The 22,614-nt window shown below is 44.1% G+C and overlaps 2 protein-coding genes across 11 annotated transcripts in view; both read right to left on the bottom strand.

Moving 5' to 3' along the window:
- Positions 1-22,614, bottom strand: part of HOXC8 (homeobox C8) — a 159,882-nt gene that overhangs the window by 108,637 nt on the left and 28,631 nt on the right. The window lies entirely within an intron of this gene.
- HOXC5 (homeobox C5) lies at positions 18,448-21,676 on the bottom strand. The gene is made up of 2 exons (XM_020784475.3): positions 20,718-21,676; positions 18,448-19,950 (listed from the first exon to the last, which is right to left on the bottom strand). The coding sequence occupies exons 1-2, from the start codon at positions 21,250-21,252 to the stop codon at positions 19,736-19,738; spliced, it is 750 nt and encodes a 249-aa protein (XP_020640134.3). The 5' UTR covers positions 21,253-21,676; the 3' UTR covers positions 18,448-19,735.

Genomic DNA, 22,614 nt, shown 5'->3' with positions numbered 1-22,614 from the left:
GCTACTCAGGAAGCCATCGTCAGAGAAGGGAACTTCCTCTCTCTGGGTTAAGTGTGATTTCAGAGCACTGGCCCCATCCAAATGTTGTTTGCTGTTTCTCATTTCCTTTTAATGGGCTGATTTGATTAACTGGTGTAGATGAGTAGAACTCATAATATAAGCTCCCCCCCCCCCAAAAAAAGCCTGGAGTGACTGGCGTGATGTTACAAGAACCTTTACTATAGCACATGAGAGCCTCTGCTCCTATCAAATAGAAAACAAAACATAGTATCCACTTACACAAATATGTTGCACCCACAAAACACACACACACACACACAGAGTTCAGAATTAGATCTTCCTGGGCTCCATGGAACTCATCTTCATTTAAGCAAATATGGCTGCAGCAGGGAGCTTCAGGTTCTTCCTTGATCAGAAAGACACAGAGATCTCTGGACCTGAGCAGGTACTGCTATCAATCAGTACAAAACAACAGAGGGACTTTTGCGGGGGGGGGGGGGGGGGAAGCAGAATGGCTGATGTGTTTTACGGGATAGGATGATGACTATCCACTTAATTCAAACAAAGGTCAGAGAAAAACTTGATACCTCTTATGCCCTGGAAACAGATGAGCTGTGACAGTGGCTGAGGACCTGAAACCTTGTAGACTTAGCTTTCTGAGTGAGAACTAGAGTCAGGATAACCTTCTTTAGCTCAATTGTTTTAATGTGTTTTTTTTAAAAAGCCATGCTTTCATTAAGAAAGTAAACACTTGTTTTCTTGAGAATAAAACGTTGTGACATATGTACTATGAACTCTATATCTTCTATGACTTTTACATGCATATCTATTTTGGATATACCTGTACTCACAAATGTGTGCACATAAAATATACACATAAGTATGATCTGTTGTGTTCCAGGGTACTCAAATGCATATGCTTATTTATGTATTCTAAAAGTTAAAAGCTCTCTTTTCCTGGTTGTTTATCTCCATTCTCCTTCTCTTTACATGCATACATCTAAAAAATCCTAGAGATTTCAATAAATTTTATAAGTAGATACAGTCTCTCTCTCCCCCCTTCTGCATCCATGCATATGCACACCCACCCACTTCACAAACATGAATCTGTTTGGTGTTAGCAATACACAGGGCTTCAGACTTTCAAATGGAAATGTGTATGCCTCTGTCAACCTACATACTGACTAAACCCATCTCTTTAAAAATGGGGGGGGGGAGGTTTATCCTCTTGCAGATTTAAGTGTCTATTTGTGTTTTAAGAAGATTCGAAATCCCATCATCCATATAATTATAAAGGGGCATGTTCAACTGAGAACTACAAGTGCCCAAATATGTGGAGAAGGTCTAGGGCAGGTGAAAGAATCTGTTTTATAAGTAAGAGCTCATTGGGATCCATTTAGTCCCTTGATTCCTCTGACCTAATTTGATCTTTAGATGTATCAAGCATTTCCCCTGCTCTCCATGAAAGCTACCAAGGGTAGATTGTGTGTAAATACATATAAACGCACAAATAGGCACATACCCCTACTTGTCCTATATACCATAACATATTTGTGTCTGTCTAGGAAGAACCTTCTAATTGCCTTTTAATATCACATATGTATTTGAATCTTTAAAAAAAATTAGTTATGTTTCGAGTCTGGGAACAATGGTGCATTATGCTTAAAGAGGAGCTTTGTTATTCGTAATGTTTATTTTTTCCCCCACCAGGGTACTCAGTTTAATCTTTCACAGTGTAATAAACTATTATCTTAGTTAATCCCAAAGGTTGAATCCATCAAAACCTTTTAATAAAACGTTTATTAGTTCCTGTAATTCAGGGAAGGCTGTAAACTGTAAGTACAGTACAGTAGACCGAACTTAAGAGAAACTTAGGCCGATGGGTTGGGGTTGTTGGAGAGAATGTTTTGTTAAATAAATGTAGGAGGGCCTGAAACTATCTCCCAGTTGAGCCTGGCGATGATAATTCTGCAGGCTTTTGTCAGTTGCAGCTGTCATTAGTCAAGCCCAAAGAAGAGCTGCAGAGTCGAAGAGAAAAATCTCTGGAATGATATACAGAACTAGGCCTCTAGTGATCAGTTCAGACCTGGGTGTTTTGTTGTTGTTGTTGTTGTTGGTTTTAAATACCTCTTTTTTTTAAAAGACCTTTTAGAAAAGCTTTAAATAAACACCCTTTTAAAAACCTCGTCTTTGGAAATGGAAAAGTGGGGGAAAGGGTTCACAAGCGTCTCCAGACACTCGTTGCCACCAACCGCACGAATTTGGGCTTCTCGCCGTGCAATGACGAGCCCGGTGCAGATGTTGGAAGCCTGGGATCTTGGGTGGCCGGAAGGAAGGCGTGCAGCCCGCCCGCCTGCCCCCCCCCCGGAAGGCAGCAGCTGAGCGTCGTGGGGGAAATGGGACAGGGGATAGAAAAATAGAACAGACGAGTTGCAGAACCGAATGGCGGCTAGAAAAAGATGCTCTCCTGGCCCCTGTGTATGTTTCCACCTGGAAGGAGACTAGCCGGAGAAGCGCGAATGTCCAGTCATTCATCCCGCGGCTCCCACAATGAACCCCGCAAGGTAGAAGCGGGTGCCGCGTCCCGACGCCTTCCCCCTCCACCCGTGCAGAAGTTCTCGACAGCATTAGAGGGGGATTAATTTCGACTAATATTCATCCTTCACAGAAGACAGGTTTGCCAGGATAGTCACCGCCGGAAAACTTATATTCCCGTATAAGGACCATGAAAAGTCTCTGAATCCGGAATCGACAGGAGCCGCGGCGGCGGCGGCAGCAGCAGCATTTTTTTTTTTTTGTGAACAATACGGGTCGGGGAATACCCGTTGGCGGTTAAGTCGGGTCTTAGTGATGATAGAGGCTGTGAAGTGTTATGGAAGCGAGTGGTTTTGCCACACACGGACCCAGAGATCACACTGGAATCGCATTTTCCAGATGGATAGAGAGACAGAGAGAGACAGGCACACCAATATTTAGCTAACTAGAAGGTAGGCAGCCTTCACAGGGAGACGAGATTGCTGTTGTATAGAGTCCACTCGCCCGCGGTCATAAATCAGTAGCACTGGGGAAAGGAGTCCCTTTCATCTCTTTGTTTTACTTCCTTTAGAAACATTATAATCAGGTGTGCTAATAGCCCCTCATCAACAGCTCTCCGCTCTTGGCTGGGCGCAAGTCCGGGGAAGTTTTACTTTCCGGATTCCTCAGCTGGAAGTTGATTTTCTCGTGTGTGTGTGTGTGTGTGTGTGTCTGTGTGTGTGTGTGTGTGTGTGTGTGTGTGTGTGTGAGAGAGAGAGAGAGAGAGAGAGAGAGAGAGAGAGAGAGAATTTTTTAGCAAATGTCCTGAGGTCGGAATCTAAGCCACTTTGATAAAATAGGAGGAAGGTTCCGCTTACGTGCCTCCTATCCGCCCCCCGCCCCCCTTCTCGCTTGCTCTCCCTGACACTCTCCTAAGAGTCGACTAAGGCTTCACCAAGGACTTCCAACCAAGGGCAGAGTGGATTTCAAGTCCTCCCCTCTTCCTTCGAAAGCGCTCCTTTTTCCTGCCCTTGCCCCCTTCACCCAGGAAGTCTTAGCCTGGCCGCAATGGCTCAGGAAGGTCCCGCGTACTGTTGCAAACTTTAAGGTGGCGTCTTTAGAGTAAACGAAAGTTCCCAGCCAAGGAAGAGAGAGAGAGAAAGAGAGAGAGAAAGGTGTCCAGCCGCGAAACAACCATCTTCACTTCCAAAGAGTCGTAAACCTTGATTATTCCTCGCCGTAAGATAAGTCAGAACTAGCAATAACTTCACAGAGATCCCGGCCAAGGGGATGCACAAATGTTTGTTTACGACACGCTGGCGAGAAGAAGAAAAAAAAAAAAAAGAGAGAGAGAGAGAGAGAGAGAGAGAGAGACCTAAGCTTGTTCCGAGATGTCATCTTTTTTTAGGCCGGAGAGTTAGCAGCCCCCCTTTCCCGCCGCCCTTCCTGGGCGTTTCATCTTTTCCCAGGCAGCTTTGAGGAAAGGAAGGGCAAGAAAAGGGCCGGCCGATCGGTGGGATTTACAGCCCCGATGTCACCCCCTCCGCCTCCTCCCCTCAACCACCACTTCCTGCCAGAAGACAGATCAAACCGGACACCTATCTGCGTTTACGACCCCCCCCCCCAATTCCTTTTCTGACGGGGAAGAGCCCTTGCCATAAAAGTCTAGCCACCTATTTACTTTTATTTTGAGAAGACGTGGTGGCCCGGTGTGTATTATTCTGGGTCACCTGGTGTGGCAGAGTTGGCTGCGCACTATTCCAAGAGTGGGAATGAGCCGGGGGCTTATTTTTAAATTATTAAAAAGTGAGGGGGGGGAGGCGTTCCTACCAAGAATCTCCTCTCCTCCCCCTCTCCCCTCCTGCAGAAAATCGGAAAAGGAGAAAAGGAGAAAGTTTCCTGCCTTCAAAAGACGATACTACAGAAGCTGTTTTTTAACACAGGCTTGCCATTTAAGAGTCTTCGCAAATCTCCAGCTAATGCGCATAGATTACATTACCGTTCATGTTACTGTGACTGTTTACGTTACAGACTCCAGCAGTTCTAATCTTGCCTTGGACAGAAAATAAATAGAAAGGTCAACAGTAGTAACTCTCTCTCTCTCTCTCTACAAACCACCCCCACGTCCCACCCCAGCCACGTGATCCTTCCATCGTTGGGTCAGGAAGAGGCAGAAATCTGTACTTGTCAGGACGCAGCAAGCAGAAACCTACTAATAGATGCATAAATGTACTCCTATGCACATCTTCACGCACCAATATATAAATGAAAGCATGTGCAGATTGAGAACACGTAGGTAGGGCTGGATTGCATTACACACTGTTAATATAAGCTAATATACGTGAGTGGATGAACAAATGTCAACAGACTTTACAGAAGAACGGGTAATAAACTGCAGATTGGCTGTTAGTTTTGCCCGCCGTAAATTACGGATTACTATTTTCGAGGCTCCGAGATCGCAAGCAAACTGGGATCTCAGATAGACGGCTATATGGGGCGGGGGGGATCAGATAGATTTGGAGGCTGTCTTCGAAACAGCAGCTGCAGGAACAGCATTAAGACGCTGGTTTTGTGTCGTCTGTAGTAGAGAATATTCTGCAAACAGTGGGTTGAGGGTTGTTTTTACCCGGGAAAAAGTTGCGCTGTCGGAAATGAAGGTAAGTCCTCCTTCCCACCCACCCCAGAGAAATCACCATAGGGAACAAAACAAAATCGTATTTACCGTCATGTGGGAATGAGGAATAGAAAGTACAATTTACAGTATGTAGGAAAAGACAGAAAGTGCAAGTCTAGCAATCGAGAAGGGGGGGGGGAACCCAGTCGATAACGGAGGATTCAACTCTTGACCGAACAGAAACGCCATTTGATAGAGAAGGCCTTCCAGAATCGTATCATAAATCAATACTAGCAACAAATCGGTCAATCAGCGCTCTTCGCATAGAGGCAAGCTATACGCTTTTCCTCCCCCCCTTTTTTTAATGAGAAGAAACAAAAAATATTATAAACAGCAACACTTCCCCCCCCCCCCCGCTGCCCATGCTCACACACAGACACACACGCACCATACGAAAGAAAGAATCTTTCTGGACTGAAATCAATGCGGATGATGGAACCCAGTATATCAACCTTTCTTTTATAGAAAGTCCCATCCCCACCCCACCCCTTCTACTGGGCTCGGCTGTGTTACAGTATTTTAAAGGAGACTTTTTCCGTTTCTCCTCAAGCACTTTTTCACAGATTAATTAATATCCTCAATAGGTTTCTTGTTCTTTACTACTGGCCATTTAAAAGTGCTCCAATTTATAAGGTACCCACGGGAGACATAGGAATACAACACCATTCGCGATATCCCCAAATAGGAAGCAAAGTCTTGACGTGTAGAGAGGAACTGTCGGTAAATGAAACAGGCTGAGTTTGTTCCTGCGCAGGGGTTTTGAGAATTGTCTGAAAGAATGAAAAGCACGGAAGTTCTCCTTGATTAAAGACCTGAAGGTTCCACTCACCTCGCTCTTCTGGTGGGGAGGGAAGGGAAAACAATCCACCCACCCATCTCTTTTGGGTCCTATAAAAATTGAGATTTTGTAATATAAAAGGTATTTCATGCAAATATTTGCTGGGTATATCTGGCAGTATGTTTCCAATGCCTTTTTAAAAAGCAAAGATATTTTGGCGCTCAGCTCCTAGGCATAGGAACTGAGCGTGGGTCTCCCCAGGGTTGCCGGATTTCGCCTCCACAATGAGTTTCCTTTTTCAGCTTTCAGAACTGCGCTAGCTTTTCACGCATCCAGACCTTAAAAATGTACATCTGTATGTCTTGTGGAAGGGAGGCGAGGGGAATGAGAGAAGGGTCTCCTTTGGGAAATGTTAGCTTTCCGGACACCACCTTTCGAGTGGTTTGCCAGAGTGATCCTTCACCTGGTCCACTGACCAATCTTCTGTGACTGCCCTCAAAGGTCTATCCAATATGGCACCTGGAAAGGGACAAAAAGGTTGCTGGGTGCTTCTGTTGTATTTAAACAGGCTTTGAGCTGCACAGTCACTTCTTCCTTTGGAACCCTCGATGGTAGGTGTTCAAGAAAGCATTTCAGGCCCAGACTTTAGAAATCCAGATCTACCTCCGATGAGCCCTCCGGCCACCCATTCAAACACTAAAGATGCAATCTGGCCGATGAATGACACACTTAAGATAAAAAACAGGGAGGGATATGTGTCGAAATAAATAAGTGGCACTCTCCAGCCATCTCTGCTTTAAAAACAACAGGAAGACCTTGCTGGAACTTATAGCAGAAAGAAAGACTGACAAATTCATATAATTTTTTTGGGGGGGGGAAGTAACTGGGATTTTCACAATATAAGAAGCAGGCAATATTTCATTTGCATGGAGGACTCCCATTTTCATTAAATTTCATATATCAGAAGACTGACATGATTTCTCTCTCTCTTTTTTCTGTTTCTGCATCTTCATTTCAAATCATTCAATAATAATAATAATTTTTAGGAGATACCCATGAATTACCAATACTTCCCAGTGAGAGCACCTTAAGATGAATAGTTAAACATCTATGAACAACTCTCTCTACTTATGTCAGAAAACATGGATTCTATCTATACCTCATTAAAAGTAAAATAAAAACCCACAAAGATTCATTTTTGAGACAAGATAGCGAGCTCTGACTAATGAAGCTTGACAGAATTACTTGGGCTGGAGGGAGGGAGGGAGGGAGAAGAGGGAGAGAGATACCGCAGGCATGTGTGAATGGCACACTGCCTTTTTCAGTCACAACATGTTTTCTTCTGTTTGGCTTTCGTGCATATACATCATCGCCTCTGTGTTATTTCCTCTTTTTGAGTGGAGGGCAAGCATCACGTGACCCGATTCCAGGCATGCTCCTTGTCATTCTGGAAATAGATTTGATTTCACAGAAGGGCACAAATCTTCCAGCTACCTTTCCATCTGTCAGTAAGAGAAAGGTTGGTTTGAAAGTGGGGGGGGGGGGGAGTATCAGCTACCTCCAAATATCCATTATGGGGAAAGAAAACAAAACCAGAAAAGAATCAAGAGAATTGATGGGGGGGGGGGTTCTGAGCTTCCTGTAATCATAACTTGTCAGAGTGATTGCTCCATAGTATTGCTGAGACTCTTTCTGAGTGCTTCTGTGGGTTTGCTCTTCAGATTTCTGTCCTCCAACCCACCACTCTTCCTTCCTCCCTGTGTTCTGAGTGAATATATGGCTGTAAGATCCATGTGTATTACCAGCATAAATCATGTGATTTGGAATCCAAATGGAACACCTCTGCTTATACCTACCTACCTACCTACCTACCTACCTACCTACCTACCTACCTACCTACCTACCTACCTACCTACCTACCTACCTACCTACCTACCTACCTACCTACCTACCTACCTACCTACCTACAGTAGTACCTTGGTTTACAAAATTAATGCATTCTATGGGACATTATGTAAAGTGAAAAATTTGTGAACTGGAATACGGATTGCCACAGGAACGGGGATGGCACTATAAACCTCCAGGCACAATGCATCCTGGGAAAACTTCCTTTGTAAACTGAAACAAACAAACAAACAAAATGTAAACTGAGGCATTATTTTCAATGGATTTCCATCTGTAAACAGAAAATTATGTTAACCAAGGCATTTGTAAACCAAAGTACTACTCTCTCTCTCTCTCTCTCTCTCTTTCCATCTCTCTATCCATCCATCCATCCATCTATCCATCCATCCATCCATCTAGCCAGCCAGCCTCTGGTACTGAGACATTAAGAAACACTGTTCTTTATTCCTCCATTTAACCCTTGTTCAGTGCACTAGGTCTGGGGCTCAGAAGATCTGCTTGCCAATAAAACTTCTTGGTGACTTTGATTTGTCACATTCTCTGTCTAGCCTACCTCAAAGGGTTGTTGTGAGGACATAAGCTGGGAGGAAAACCACTTACATGAGCTAATGAAGGAATATAAATGAAGTCAATCAAATCAATCCAAGAGAAAAGCACCATCACTATATCCTCTAGTAACCCTCAATGTTGCAAGTGTGTGTGAGGAACTGTGCATTTGAGTTAGAATCCACACCATTTGTGCCTTTCTTTTTATTGGAGTTCCTTCCCAAAGGTTTGCCAAAATATTGGTTATTTTTAAGCAGTGGGGAAATAGCCTAAACCATCAGCTGTTCTCTACTGATGTTTTGTTTATGTTTATCTCAAGGTGAAACTCCATCTAGGCTACAAGTTCTCTATCAAGTAGCCACAATGTGCATCCCAGTTTGTGTTCATGCATCCCATATAGAGGAACTGGTTGGGAAGAAATGCATGCTTTAGGACTCCTGTGGAGACTGGGCATGCCCAGCCTGGCCATCAATTCTCCACAGAGAGCTAGGCACAGATGGACAATGTAGGAGCAATCATATTTTGGGATTCATTCTGGTAGGAGAGAGAAAAAAAGCTTTGCCACATTCTGAACGATACTAGATCAAACAGAAGAGAAACACCTATTTAGGCTAATGTTACAGGAGCTCAGCTGCAGCCTTCTTCAGCACCCTGGGGTAATGCTGGATTTTCTCCGAGCCAGAGCTCCATGGCCAAAGGCATCTTGCCAATGCTTTAGTCTTTAATATCTAGATTAGGCCATCTTTGGAGAGTGGGGTTTCAGTATCGATGTCCCTCAAATGGGGCACCATGAGATTCTACAATGATTTATTTTTTTTTTGCTGTGCTCCTTCATCTCATCTATTGAGTTCTTTTACCAAAGGGTTGAAAGACAGCAAAATGGACATTTCATGCACATACACCAACACACACAGGTCCACAGAGCAACAATACATACCATAATACTGCTAGCTTTCCCTTTCAAACCTATGTCTCACAAAAGAACAAAAGGTATTTTGCCTCAACATCCTCCCACAAGTTAATCATCATCATAGAACTGAAGAGCTGGAAGGGATCCTATGGATCATCAAGTCCAGCCCCTGTCAAGGAGGCACAGTGTGGGAATCAAACTCCCAACCTCTGGCTCTGCAGCCTGATGCCTAAACCATTATGCTATCCAGCAATTAATGCCCTAGGTGTGTAAGGCAACAAAACTTACCATCTCCAGACCTTATGGCGAGAGCTCACAAAAGATGATGGGAGTGGCCAAAGAGAGGACACTAGGTTGGAGAAGATTGTAGTATGCAAAGCTATCCCCCCCACCACCTTCTTATTGCCACACCAAACCCATCCAGCATTTTCTCCCTGGGGGTTCATTAAATATGTTCATAGTCTTCCTCAGAAGACTATGAACATGTTTAATGAACCCCTAGGAGTTGCAACCCAAGCAATTTCCCAAACTCTGGTTCCAACAGCGCATCAAATTGTGTTGCTATTGCTAAAAGTGATGCAAAATTTCATGTATGGGGGGGAGAGGAAAATAGGTGTAAGCTAATCACCCCTTCTCCTTTCTCCAAAAGCTTAATGTCTGTAGGCTTGACTCCATTCCATTGAGACATTTGAGGAGGTCAGAAGGAGGAATGTACCTCACCTGATGAATGTGAACCAAAGCAGGGAGGCCAAGAGTGATGGGTAACTGAATGTTTTTCTGAAGTCCTTGACAGGCATCCAGAGAAGAATAGCCTAGCATACTTTTCATAGAAGGAATCCTGGAAGCTACTGTAGCCCCCTGTGTAGGTTTTGTATGTCTCCATGCAATAAGGCTTGGTCTTCGGTTCTTCTGCTGAGTGCTTGAAAGGTAGAGAGGAAGTGGGTTTGCTTTAGGCCTGTACCTGTTCACCCAAGGATGTATAAGCAAATGAAGTTTTAATATGCTAGGCCTTAATGATCAAAAGGAAACAGAAGCCCTGTGTCCCAGCATTTAGCCCAATGAAATGCTGTGAGTGAGCAGTGTGGTGGTGGTGGTGGTAAGACCTATTGCTCTTAAGTGTTGCTCTTCCACAGGCAAAATTCTCACCCATAGATGTTTTCACCTAGACTGTCCTCTCCCAACAAAATGGACAGAAGAGTTTCGGCCTGGTGTGCAAAAGGCCCTGGACTGAATCCTTGGCAATGCTAGGGAGCTCTTGATGGGGAAGACCTTGACAAGATGCTATCAGAATGGACTGAACCAGATGAGCAAATTGTCCAGTTCAGTGTGCATACCCCTCTATAGATCTACTTCGAGTCAACCAAAGGCCACGTACATCCACCTTTAAAATGCAAGAATATGGGAGCTTATCTAGCTGGAAGTCATGGGCACACTTTGTACAACTACAAGAAGAGACGTGGAGAGTACACACAAATACACACTTACAAGGCTCACATTATGAAACCATATGCCAAGAAAGCAGACAGTGGAGTAAATCTTGGGACACTTTAAAGGCTTGTAATATCTGGCTCTACCCTCTTGGTTTCTGGGGATGCAGTCCATCACACCTTTTTTTAAAAGGACCACAAGGATGGAAGCCCTGTGGTGTTTTCCCTGTTCTTGTCCTAAAGAAAGCAAATCAAATCATGTGGGGCAAAAGAACAAGAATTTAGCCCTTAGGAGAATGTATACAGGTGGGAGGAAGTTGTTAAATTCTGGAGGGGATGGTCAGGTGTGGCTGGAAGCAAAGGCAGGTTGCTTATTTGGGTGACAGAGAGAGGGAAAAGGGGAGGAGTTGAATTTGTGAGTGATTTTGTTCTAAGGAAAAGTGAGGAGGGAGAGACAGGGAGGTGGTGTTTTGAAGAAAAGAGGTGACCTGAATATGAATTCTGTATCTTGATGGTGGCTCTGTTTTGGATATTGTTCTGTTCAGTCTTTATCAAGCCAGACCACCAATTTTTAAAAAACTGAAATGCTTGTCTTATTTGTGCACATCTTTGCATCTGAGTAGACATGTTTTCTCAGAAGGAAGTATGTCTCTTTCCTTCTGAGTAAGCATGTACTTGTACCCATAGAGCTTTGCCACTGAAGGGCCTCAGCTTCCAAGCCAAAGAGAAGAAAGTTCAGAGGTGTGGGTTTTGTTCTTGTCTTTTAGGGAGGCACAGGGAGGATCAAAATGTGAGTGATGCAAGTGTATCCCCCCCCACCCCCACCAAATAAAACCCCCTGAAATCTGTGGGTATTGTAGAAGTGCTTGAGACCAGCAGAACACAATGGAGATTTTGAGAACACAATTAAATACTATGACCTTCCAACTTTCTATTATACTTTACATGCACAAATGTGGTAAAGTTACTTTTGTTATTTCTAACCAACCAACCCAACCCAACCCTATTGTAAGTAAGCACACAGTATGAATACAGGACAGATCTCCCAAGAGCTCAGAATGAAACACTACAGCTGTCTTCCCCAAATCAGAGCCCTCCCAATTCATGAGACTACAACTCGCATCATCCAGCACATAATAGCTCATGAGAGGTGTAGCTGCCTCCTATCTGGAAGGCCCTAATTTGCAGAAGTTTGGAGTCAAAGAACCACCCCAGAATGAAACACAACCATCTTCAGAGAAAACCTTGTTCTCTCCGTGCAACAGTCACAAATGTCATTTTTGGCAAAAGGGCTGTCAATCAATCACACCTCTGAAAAGCAGCAATCTTTTTCTCCCTGGAACCCCACTCTCTTGCACAGGAGCCTACACCAAGGACAGCTGGCTTCTGGAGGGGGAAAATACTTATTACCATAACAGCCTGTTGGGCACCTTCTGGAGTGAAATTTGATCTTTCTGAGAGAAAGATGGAAGTGGATGGGGAGGGATGGGGAGGGCAATCTTCTCCAACAAGGGCTTCTAAGCCAATGAGGAACATGGGAACATATTCTGTGGTTTATACAGGAAAATGAAGGAGGGAGGGAAGGAGTGGAGAGGATGGTGGTGTCTCCGCCTCGGATGTGCTCATATATATGGAAGAGATGTCCTCCATCACCCTGAAGAAGGTCAAGAGAAAAGAACTCAGATGCCCTTCCATATTTTTGCAAACCACCAATGAGTGGTTGCCCCCAGTTACAGAGAGGTTGAAATCCTTGCCCAGATCTCTAGAACAGCCTTATGCTTTCAGTGATGTTCGGAAAAGGCCATCCAGTTGCTCTCCACACACAACCCACCCTCTCATCTTTCTCTCATTCCAGCTCAACTTTTGCTGGTGTGGGTGGGGATAAGGTCACTCCCTTTGGCATCCATCCAAAGCAAGACAGCACACTTCCAATGGCATCCTGCTTCCTGTGCTGGAGTTGCTGGAATAAGTGGAGCAGCTGGGACACGAGGCAACATGGACAGGGGCCACGAGAGACTCCCTAGAAACAGAAGAAAATGCCGTCTTCCCTTCAAGGCAAACTCGACCTTTCAGAGATCTGTTGGATTACACCCCCCTGACGGTTCATCTACTTGCTGAGGGTGACAAGCATGTGTCAGTCACTCCTAAAACTTCAAGCAAAGATCTTTCAGCACTCTGAGCTTCTCAGGAGCAAGGAAGAAGGAGTTGCCAGAACTGTATATTGCTTCTCTCCATTCTAGATAAACGAGAACTTCTTGCCGCCCTGAAAACTACCTTAATAAATAAGTAAATTCCAAGCCAACCTATGTGTAACGAGATCTGTTTCCAACCAGACCCCTACGCTTATGGGAAACTATAGAAAAGTGTCCCCGTTGGTCTGTGGTAGCAACAGTAGCAGGGTTGGGTTGAGGAAATATCATGGCACCTTCAGAGACTGCAACCCTTTCTTACCTGCGAGGAAGCCCCACTGAACTCACTAGGTATGACTTGTGACTAGCTATGACTAGGTTTGGCACAGGTAGATTGTAATCCTCTCCTCTCCTCGACACAAGTCCCCTTGAACTTAATGGGCTGGCTTCTGAGTCACAAGGTAGGTGTTTATTGAGATTTGCTTTCTAGCATTCCCCTCGATGCCCGCTTATCAATGGAAGAGAGGAAGTTTCCAGGCCGGGAACAAATGGAGGCTCGCATGAGGATACTCCAAATGTTCCTCCAGAGCGTCACTCCTGTTCCCATCGGCATCCTGACCGCCCTCTCTATCCAATCTCCAGAGTGCAGGTAGACGAGCAGAGAGCTGACGGCCATCGACCCGGGTTGCTGGTGTACAGAAGCCACCCTTTGGACCGGGTAGCCCTCGTCCCATGCTCAAGCTTGCCCCACCAGTCAAAGTGGCCGGAGTGGAAATTGTTCTTTTGACCCTCTCTGGCGATAACACTGAAGGAAGCGCTCCCCGCCTCCTGGTCTATGGTTTGGATCAGAGGAGGCCCACCTGCAATGAAAACTAAAGGGGGGCTTCTGGGAACCGAGGAGCGCCAGGCGGATGATGATAGCTCGCATATTTCAAACGACATTCCAACTTTTCCCCCCTCCCTCTCAGGGATTTTTTTCAGCACCACAAATGTCTTGTCGGGCACCATCGCCGGGCGGAAAGTCGAACGCAGCTCTTCCGCCAGAAGGGCTACTGGCCTTCAGACTTTTAGTCCTGATTAAGATGATCAGGAAGAGATTCCGGGGGGAAGAAAATGTGTTGTTTTAATATGAGTTGGACCCTTTGAAGTCAGTATGGAAGCCAAACCCTTCCTAATCCTTACACAAACTGTGTTACATGAAACCGCCTGTCCTTTAAGTTCTTGGCAAACAGATGACGCTCATCACCTGTGTAATTTTTTTCTCTGTTCCTCCAAGGGCATATCGATCCCTTTCCAACTGCACACATATTTTTCCAGCTGTACATTTGGCGAGAAACTCCATGCTAAAAAAACCCTACCCTGGCCCTCTCCTCCATTTATAGGACAAGTATCTCCCCCGGCCCCCGTCTTTTCGGCCTAGCCCCCGACAACAGCCTCCCTCAAGCGCCTTCTTGCAAACCCCCCACTTGCCCACACCACGGAGAAACAATTGCCAGCGACTCGGTCCACTCAAAGCGCATGCATTTTATCCCCCACCACCAACACACACACACGCACACACGCACACACGCACACACTGCTTCTTCTTCTTTTTTATCCTCTACAAGCAACACACGTAGTTGTGAACAGTTTAAAGAACCTCTCGACGAGACTGCACTGCAAAGCGGAAGCCGGAATCAATCCTCTGACACAAGTTTCCGTCTAAAACGAACTGTTTCTCCCTCCCACCCCTCCAAAGAAGGCGCCAACCGAGTAATCAAGAGTTAAATAGAGAGGCGTAGAAAGAATGTAAGACAGGCAAGGAAGGAAATATTCTTTCCCTAACTGATAGAATAAGCTTGGAGTTCTTGTTTCATTTCTGCACAAGAGGAAATCAGAGGTCTGATCAGCTGTCCTGATAACAGCCGCTCCCAGTTAGGTAGTTCCACCCCCCCCTTACCTCTACCTCTAGGGTGGAGGGGAGGCAAAGAAACCTTATAAACAATATACTTCCACCCCGCCCCCACCTCGACAAGCAAGGTGCAGCTGAATTCTCCCCCAACACGCGCACATACACACAAATACCACCCCGGCAAAGCTGGAGAGGGTCTGAGGAGTGGGGAGGGCCGCGGTGGGATAGGAGTCAATGGGGAGAGACGCAAAAAAAAAAAAAAAAAGGTAAATTAACTTACTGATCTCGCCTGGGATCCATTTGGGAAGACGTACCTTCCCTAACAGCAGCGCGAGACGTCGTAATCCGCACTAACTGCCTGGTCCCACTGTCCCAGCATTAAACAGCTCTAGCAGCTGCGATGGTGGACAGTTAAGATTATATATGATGTAAATATATTGTGGGTATGTCAGCTCCCCCAAACCATAAAACTTAGTTTAATGACATCACGTGCTCACCGAGAGCCATTCAGGGCTTTTGCTTTGGGCTATCCACATAAATAACCTTCAAAAGTTTTAAACTACTAAATTCACTTTAGAAGCCATGGGTATTTCTGCTAATGTTCTCAGGGAACGTAAAAGCCTGAGCTGAAAAGGTCTTGGATTATTCTTCTTCCTTTTCCCCCCCATTTCCCCCGTCTCTCATCCTCTTTTTGAAAGCTGATGCGCGCGCTCGCCCGCCCGCGCGCGCGCGCCCACACACACACACACACACACACACACACACACACGGAACTTTGGGGTCTGTCATCCCCCCCCCCCGGTTTCCCTGTCCCTTCTTGTCTTGTTTGGAGGCCTTTTAAAAGTCCCCACTGTGTTGACACGGATGACAGTGAAAGGTAAGCGATGTTTCATTTCCTTCTCGGCTTCGCAACAGTTCTTTAGGGAAGGGATTGAAAAGCAGGCGAAAAGGGAAGACCGGGGGGTGGGGGGGAGAAGGTTCTGAATAACAAAAAGTCAACGACAAGCCCAACAACGAAATATTAATCAGTCCTGAAAAATTACTTTTTAAAAAGACAGGGAAGAGGCCCAAATAGACCCACGTTGTTGGCTGGATAAACGAATAATTAATCATAAGGCTGGATACCCGGCTGGTTCGCGTTATGGTAATGGAAAAGTTTGGACTGCTATGCTTTTAAAGGCTTCTGTCTCTCGGTCTCCGCACCCACCCCCATAAAACAAAAGTGTATCTGATTTTGTTAACGCTAACCTGTCGCGCCCAATTACTCTTTGGCTGACTTCGGATTCTTTAAGGAGGGGAGACTCCAAGGTTTAGCGGAAAGAGGGACAGGGGATAAATACCCGGGAAAAAAGAAAACCTATGACAAAATAAAATGAAACAGACAAAAAAATATGTCAAGGTTGCTTTGATGTCTCTGGAAACACTTCATAGGTGGAACACAGGAATAGCCCCTTCTTTCCAAACGTTCTAGAAGGCAGGCACCTAACGTTCCACTCCGCTTTGTTTTATTCTTGTTTGGAATTCTAACACGTATGTACAAAGGCACCACATGACAATTGGGGGGGGGGGTCATCTTTGGATCAAACAGAAAGGGAGAAAATGGAGAACCTCCCGTTCATTCTTCACACGTTTCGCCTCCTAAGTTGCAATCGAAGGCAAGTTAAGCAACGAAAGGGTAGGGAGAAGACACTACTTGGAGGACTGAAAATTGTCATAAAGCAAACCGTCAAGGCTTTAGCGACAGTACCATTTGATCCTGTTAAATAGTATTCTCAGTGATAATAATAATAATAATAATAATAATAATAATAATAATAATAATAATAATAATAATAATAATAATAATAATAATAATGATGATGATGATGATGATGATGATGATGATGATGATGATGATGATGATGCAAGAGTATATCAATAAACTACCAGAACAGCAATATAGTGTTTTAGAGTGGAGAGTCAGGGGAGGATGCGGTAGTTCAGTAACCTTAAAAGCTTCCACCATCATTAGAAGTAACTTTTGTTTCCAGATTCAGGAAATTGCTCCATTGTTTGAAATGTGTAAAGGAAATACTATAAAGGTTTATTGAGCCATTGGAGTCCCCTCTTCACTTCCTAAGCATTTGTTTGTACTGCAAATAGCTCTGAAGATTGGTGTGTGTGTGTGTGTGTGTGAGAGAGAGAGAGAGAGAGAGAGACAGACAGACAGACAGACAGACAGACAGACAGACAGACACTGTTCATACTCAAACAAAATTGACAAAAATAATCATAGGAAACATACATGCCAGCTTCCTCCCAAATCTCTGTAGAGTTGCACACATCTAATCCCATTCAGGTCAGACTTCTAAGTAAAGGACCGCGACATGAATAACATTCCCAAAACAACTGCAACAAAAACAAAAGCCATCAAGATGGGCAGAAGAGGAAAGTCTCTTAAGGTATGGAGAAATATATGCAGGACTTTAGGAAAGTTAGATGCCTTTTATCTTTCATATATCACACACCTAAAACACAGAAAACTCAAACCCTACTTGATCAACCATCCAGGTTAAAGGCTCCCTGAGTCCAACCTAATCCTACCATTCTCCCTCCAGACCAAATGATCTCTAGCACACATGCACACCTACCTACCTACCTACCTACCTACCTACCTACCTACCTACCTACCTACCTACCTACCTACCTACCTACCTACCTACCTACCTACCTACCTACCTACCTACCTACCTACCTACCTACCTACCTACCTACCTACCTGTTGTCAGTTACCTTCACAAGATGCCCAAGTCCTTCTTGCACAAGTTTAACTAAAAATCAATTGAAAGTTATATGAAGGGGCAGGCAACTGGTCCCTGTGATTCTGCGCAGCTGCATCTAAAAGGCCTGCAAAAGATTATTTAGATAAATTGTCTTACTTGTATGTCTCTGAACTATTAAGCCACTGTAAATGTGGAATGAGGGAAAACCAGAAGATTGCCAGGAAAGAAAACATAGGTAAAATCTTTGAAGGACTTCTGGAGAACCCAAAGCTAAGTAATGCAAAAATGAATACGTCAAACACCATCTTAACAGTTCTGAGAAAGAAAAGGCCTTCATTTTAGAAAGCTGATGAACAGCAATACAAGAAACATCACCATCCAAGGTCCTTTTATTAGGTCACAGCAGGACTAAGACAGCCATTCAAGGCCAGCCCTATGGACTGTACTAGAGTTTTAAAACCCATTTCTACTTCAACTCTTGACATAGTTTCCTCTGGTCAATAGTGCTTACTTCCAACTTGCGCTTTAGGAAAAAAGTGGAAGTCTTATTGAATCCAAGGGGCCACTAGAAGTGCAGTTAGGAGACCATTCTTCCCAAAGTGTAGTACTGTACTGTATTTACAAGACCTCTTTCATTTCAGTAAAAGAGATTTAACCACGGGCTGGATTAAACTCATGAGTTGAACTCAATAAAATGCAGAAGGACGCCACTTTAGTTCTACAGTTCCATTAAAGTTAGACAAACTTTATGCTAGTAACTGAAATACTTGTTGTTGAAACAATACAACCAAGTCCTAATTTATGGAGGGGAACACATATACATGAAACATGAATGGGGTTACACTTAAGAAAAGGCACCACAAGAGAGTTTACTTTCCTCCCTCCATCTTGCACTTGAAAACTGGCCTAGATGGTGGAAATATTATTTAGTGTTTATTCAATATGACAAAATATATATGTTCCATGGTCTTTCACATATGATATTACAACCAATAAATATATGCAATACAACATCAAGGAGAAGGAAGAGGGGGACCGACTAAAATGGACTACAAGTAAACAGAAGGTGTACATTTGTATTAGAATTCAGCATTATAATTATTTGTAAAGCTACATTTATTACGCAACAAATAAATACACAGGAATATTTAAGTCAAGAGAATTCACACTTTCCCTCCCCTCTCTCCCGCTCATTTTCCATACAGTGCGTATTGTTTTGCACAAATAATCTCCCAGGAAAAGATGCTAAAGCAGATTCACTCATAGTCCATTCACTTTCTTTCATATGCAAATAATACAAAAATAAGTCAATGAGGAGGGAGTAGAATAAGAAAAATGAAAGAAACCCTCCTATTTCAGAAGAATGCATCTCCTATCAAGCAGATTTCCTAACGTTTTAGGTTAAGTGCATCTAGGAACCTCTACGCGTGTAGAAACTTTCACTCCCCGCCAACAGGGCGCATTCTCTGGAACCTACATCATGCAGTCCAGTCCTCTGGACTTACTTACACGGAAGTTAAGCCGTCCTTGCCTTTTAAAGGGACTTAGAAATAAGTGCATCCTGAAGCCTAGTTTCAGCCACATTGGGTTTATAAGCAAAAGCCTATGTATTTCAGTGGAATTGGCTTCCACCTCCTGCAGGCAGGATCGGCGCCTTAGGACTCATCAGCCCCCCTACCCCCACCCCTAGAAACAAACAAACAAACAAACAAACAAAAGAATGAGCTCACTCATCTCTGGTAGATATAATTGTGGGCTTGGGTTCTATTTCCCAGATTTAAGATTCTCGCGCTTCTTGTCTTTTTAAAAAAATTACTGTATTCTTATTTTCAAAGGGCGTCTCAAATGTCACCCTCGGCTCTCTAGGGTTGGTTTTGATACTGATCAACCGATTTCCTCTCTATTTCAAGGGATGACCCGAACGGGTGGATGGGTGCCTAATGAAAACTCTAGAGAGTTTTACTCTGAATGCGAACTGGAAGCTAAAGACCAGGGTCTGTTTGCATACTAATAAGAGAACGCCTTTGTCTGGAAGGTTTGCAAGAAGTATGTAGTTCAGTCAAATATGTAGCCCTCCCCCCCCCCCGCCTTTCCCTCTCCCCACCTCCCAAAGAAAAGTTTTCTCAAGGTAGGACATGACAACAACTCTGGTCAACGTGAGCTGATTTCCCCGACCCTAACCCCAACCCCTCTTTCTACCTAGAGAGACTCTTTGCTTTTCAATTTGGAATCTTTCTTCCACTTCATTCTCCGGTTTTGAAACCAAATTTTGATTTGCCTCTCATTCAAACATAAGTTGTTGGCAATCTCTATGCGCCTCCGACGGGTGAGGTATCTGTTAAAATGAAATTCTTTCTCGAGTTCCAGAGTTTGGTAGCGAGTGTAGCTCGTTCTGGAACGCTTGCCATCTGCTTCTGGAAAACAAACCAAAAAGGACACCGGATAATAAAAAGTCAAATTAGAAGAATAAACAGTAAGAGTCAGCTGAGGGGAAGGAGGAACAGAATATTCGACAGGAAGAGAAAGCGAGATATTTGTATTGTTTGGTTTTGCGTTCTACCAGGAATACTTAAAATAATAATTTAAAAAAATCAAAAAATTAAGGTGGGCTCAAATTTCCAGCACATTCTCATTCAAGTGAGTTCAAGCTAAGGTTAGTCACCGAGGAAGTGATTTTCACTTAAACCCTAGGAAAGTGTGTGTGTGTGTTTGTGTGTGTGTGTGTGTGTGTAAATATATATAGAGATATACATATATAGGACGGGAAATTATATCCAGTCGCCCGTTTCCTAGGTTAGGAAGGAGAAAAAGTCATGACTTTATGGGAAAGATGTGGGAAGGCTGGAGGGGGAAAAAGCCATAAGCCCTTCTCCTTCCTATTAAAGAATGTGCGCATTTCCAAAGTTATTTCACCCCTTAAAACCTTTCCCTTCTCCCCCACTCTCGCCCCAAAAATGGAATATTGCCTTTATACCCGTTTTGTTTCTATGATCCAATTATGCCGTCATAAATTTGGGCGTATATAGCCTCTAAGCCTTTTAGTGGACAGTTTTACGAGCAATTGATGCCTTAGTCGTAAAATTTACGACCCCAGGTTTTTCCCCCCCTTATTATTTGCCCCGCATGGCCTATAAAAACCAAGGCAAATCCAGTGAAACAAAATCGAGAAGCGAAAGTTTACCGTGGCTCATGTGTAGTTTGGTCATCCACGGATATATTTGTGGTGGTTGCTGATGTTGTTGTTGTTGTTGTTGCTGCTGCTGATGTTGGTGGTGGTGCGGCTGCATGGGCTGCCCGCTTTGCTGGGCTGCTTGCACCGGCTCACTCTTGATTTCCCCACTGCTCTTAGATCTATCTTCCAACGGCGTGTTGGGGATGGTGGTGGTGCTGCTGTTGTTGTTACCACCAGTTTTCTGACTGTAAATTCCTGGGTTAAGAGAAGTCTGGTCGTCTTTGCCTAAAATGTGCCCTGAAGATCCCATGACTGTACAGGAAGGTCGGTCGGGGTTAGATCTGGGGGTTGAAGACATGTCCACACCGTTCAGAGAGTTTGAAGCCCCAGATGAAGGGAATGTAATGCTCAGATCCAACCCACTGTAGCAATACCTGGATGGCTGAACCTCAGACACAGATCCATAATTCCCATAACTTTGCATGGAATACGCAGGAACATTTTGATTTTGCTTATAGAAGGAGTTGGCTACGTAGGAACTCATGTCAGGAATTATATTCCCCTCCCCCCCAAAGTCTCTCTCAGTCCCTCTCTCTCTCTCTCTCTCTCTTACACACCCCTTTGATTAGGCTTGATTTGTGGCCCTTTTGAAGTTCAGGGTTTTTTGTTCTGTAAAGTGCAGAATTTATAGGTGGAGATTCTTCTTTTCTTTATTCTATCTACGCTGCCCAAATATGGGATGTTTAAATAGAATCACGTGACAGTGTTGGCCAGTCATAAATTTGGCTTGATGACCCCAGGAGGTTATTGATGGAAGCCCGTGAAACGTATGTGATATGTTGGCATAACGAAAGAAAAAAAAAAAAACCACGAGAAAGAAGAAGAAGAAGAAGAAGAAGAAGAAGAAGAAGAAGAAAGGGAAAAAATGGGGCCCCACACTCTAAACACCGAGACAATGAGACTATAGCGTCACCTGGTGCTGGGTCTGGGGTATGACGTCTCATAAAAACACTACCCCTCCACTAACGCTGGAGGCTTATGTGTGTGGAACAAGGCGCACAAATGCCCCAAAGCCCTTGCATGCAATGGAAGTCAAGAACCAATTTCCCGACCGCGGTGATTGTCTGAATTTGTTTTCTTTCGATATTGTGGGAGGATGTGAAAGAGATTCCTAGACATGTTATCGTTTGCTTGGGTGTAGCTCGAACTGTTGGATGAACTCGAGTTAGGCTGTACATGTGTGTGCTGTGCGTATCTGTGTGAAGACCATAGAAGCCTGTTGGGTTCGTTTGCTTAGTGCCAGGTACTACACATCCTTGGCTAGTCCATAAGTATTGCCTTTGCCCGGAAGGAAACCTTGGAGACAAAGTGCAGGATTCCAAACCCCTTGGGCGGAAACTCCTGAGTGCCTCCTGCGTGGAACGTGCGACAGACCATAAATAATCCCGAGACTTTTTGCTGTGTATTCTTAGACCGTGTCTTACATATGCCTACCTACATGGACTGCCGAGGTGGATCCATGTCTAACATCACATGAAAGTGGTTTCTATGCTGAAGCATATGCAGCAGATGGATTCCTATGCTATATTAAATCTTCTGTCCTTTCTTTATGTCTCTGTATATATCGAAGGCAATATGTTTCAAAGTCGAGCTAGTATTAAGGTGCCTGGGTATCCAGTGGAGGCTGTGCATCAACTCAGCCTTCCTCTAAATCATTTCTGTTCCTTGTGTGAATACAGAAACAGTAACCTTGTTTTCCATTCTTTGTATGCGCATATGTATATATATATATATATGTAATAATGTATGTACGTACATATGTATGTATGGGCAGGTCAAAAGCCTCTTTTAAAAAAACCGGAGTTTTCATGCAGGAGAAGATATGTATCAGCGTTCTCCTCTCTTA

Source organism: Pogona vitticeps, chromosome 2, assembly GCF_051106095.1.
Source record: "Pogona vitticeps strain Pit_001003342236 chromosome 2, PviZW2.1, whole genome shotgun sequence".
Lineage (NCBI taxonomy): Eukaryota > Metazoa > Chordata > Lepidosauria > Squamata > Agamidae > Pogona > Pogona vitticeps.
This window is presented reverse-complemented; position numbering and strand designations above follow the sequence as displayed.

Coding starts and splice junctions, on each gene's coding strand:
- HOXC5 (XM_020784475.3), bottom strand. CDS start 21,252: ATGAGTTCCTACGTAGCCAACTCCTTCTATAAGCAAAATCAAAATGTT. Junction 19,951..20,717: donor CAAACTACACATGAGCCACG/GTAAACTTTCGC, acceptor TTTGTTTTCCAG/AAGCAGATGGCAAGCGTTCC.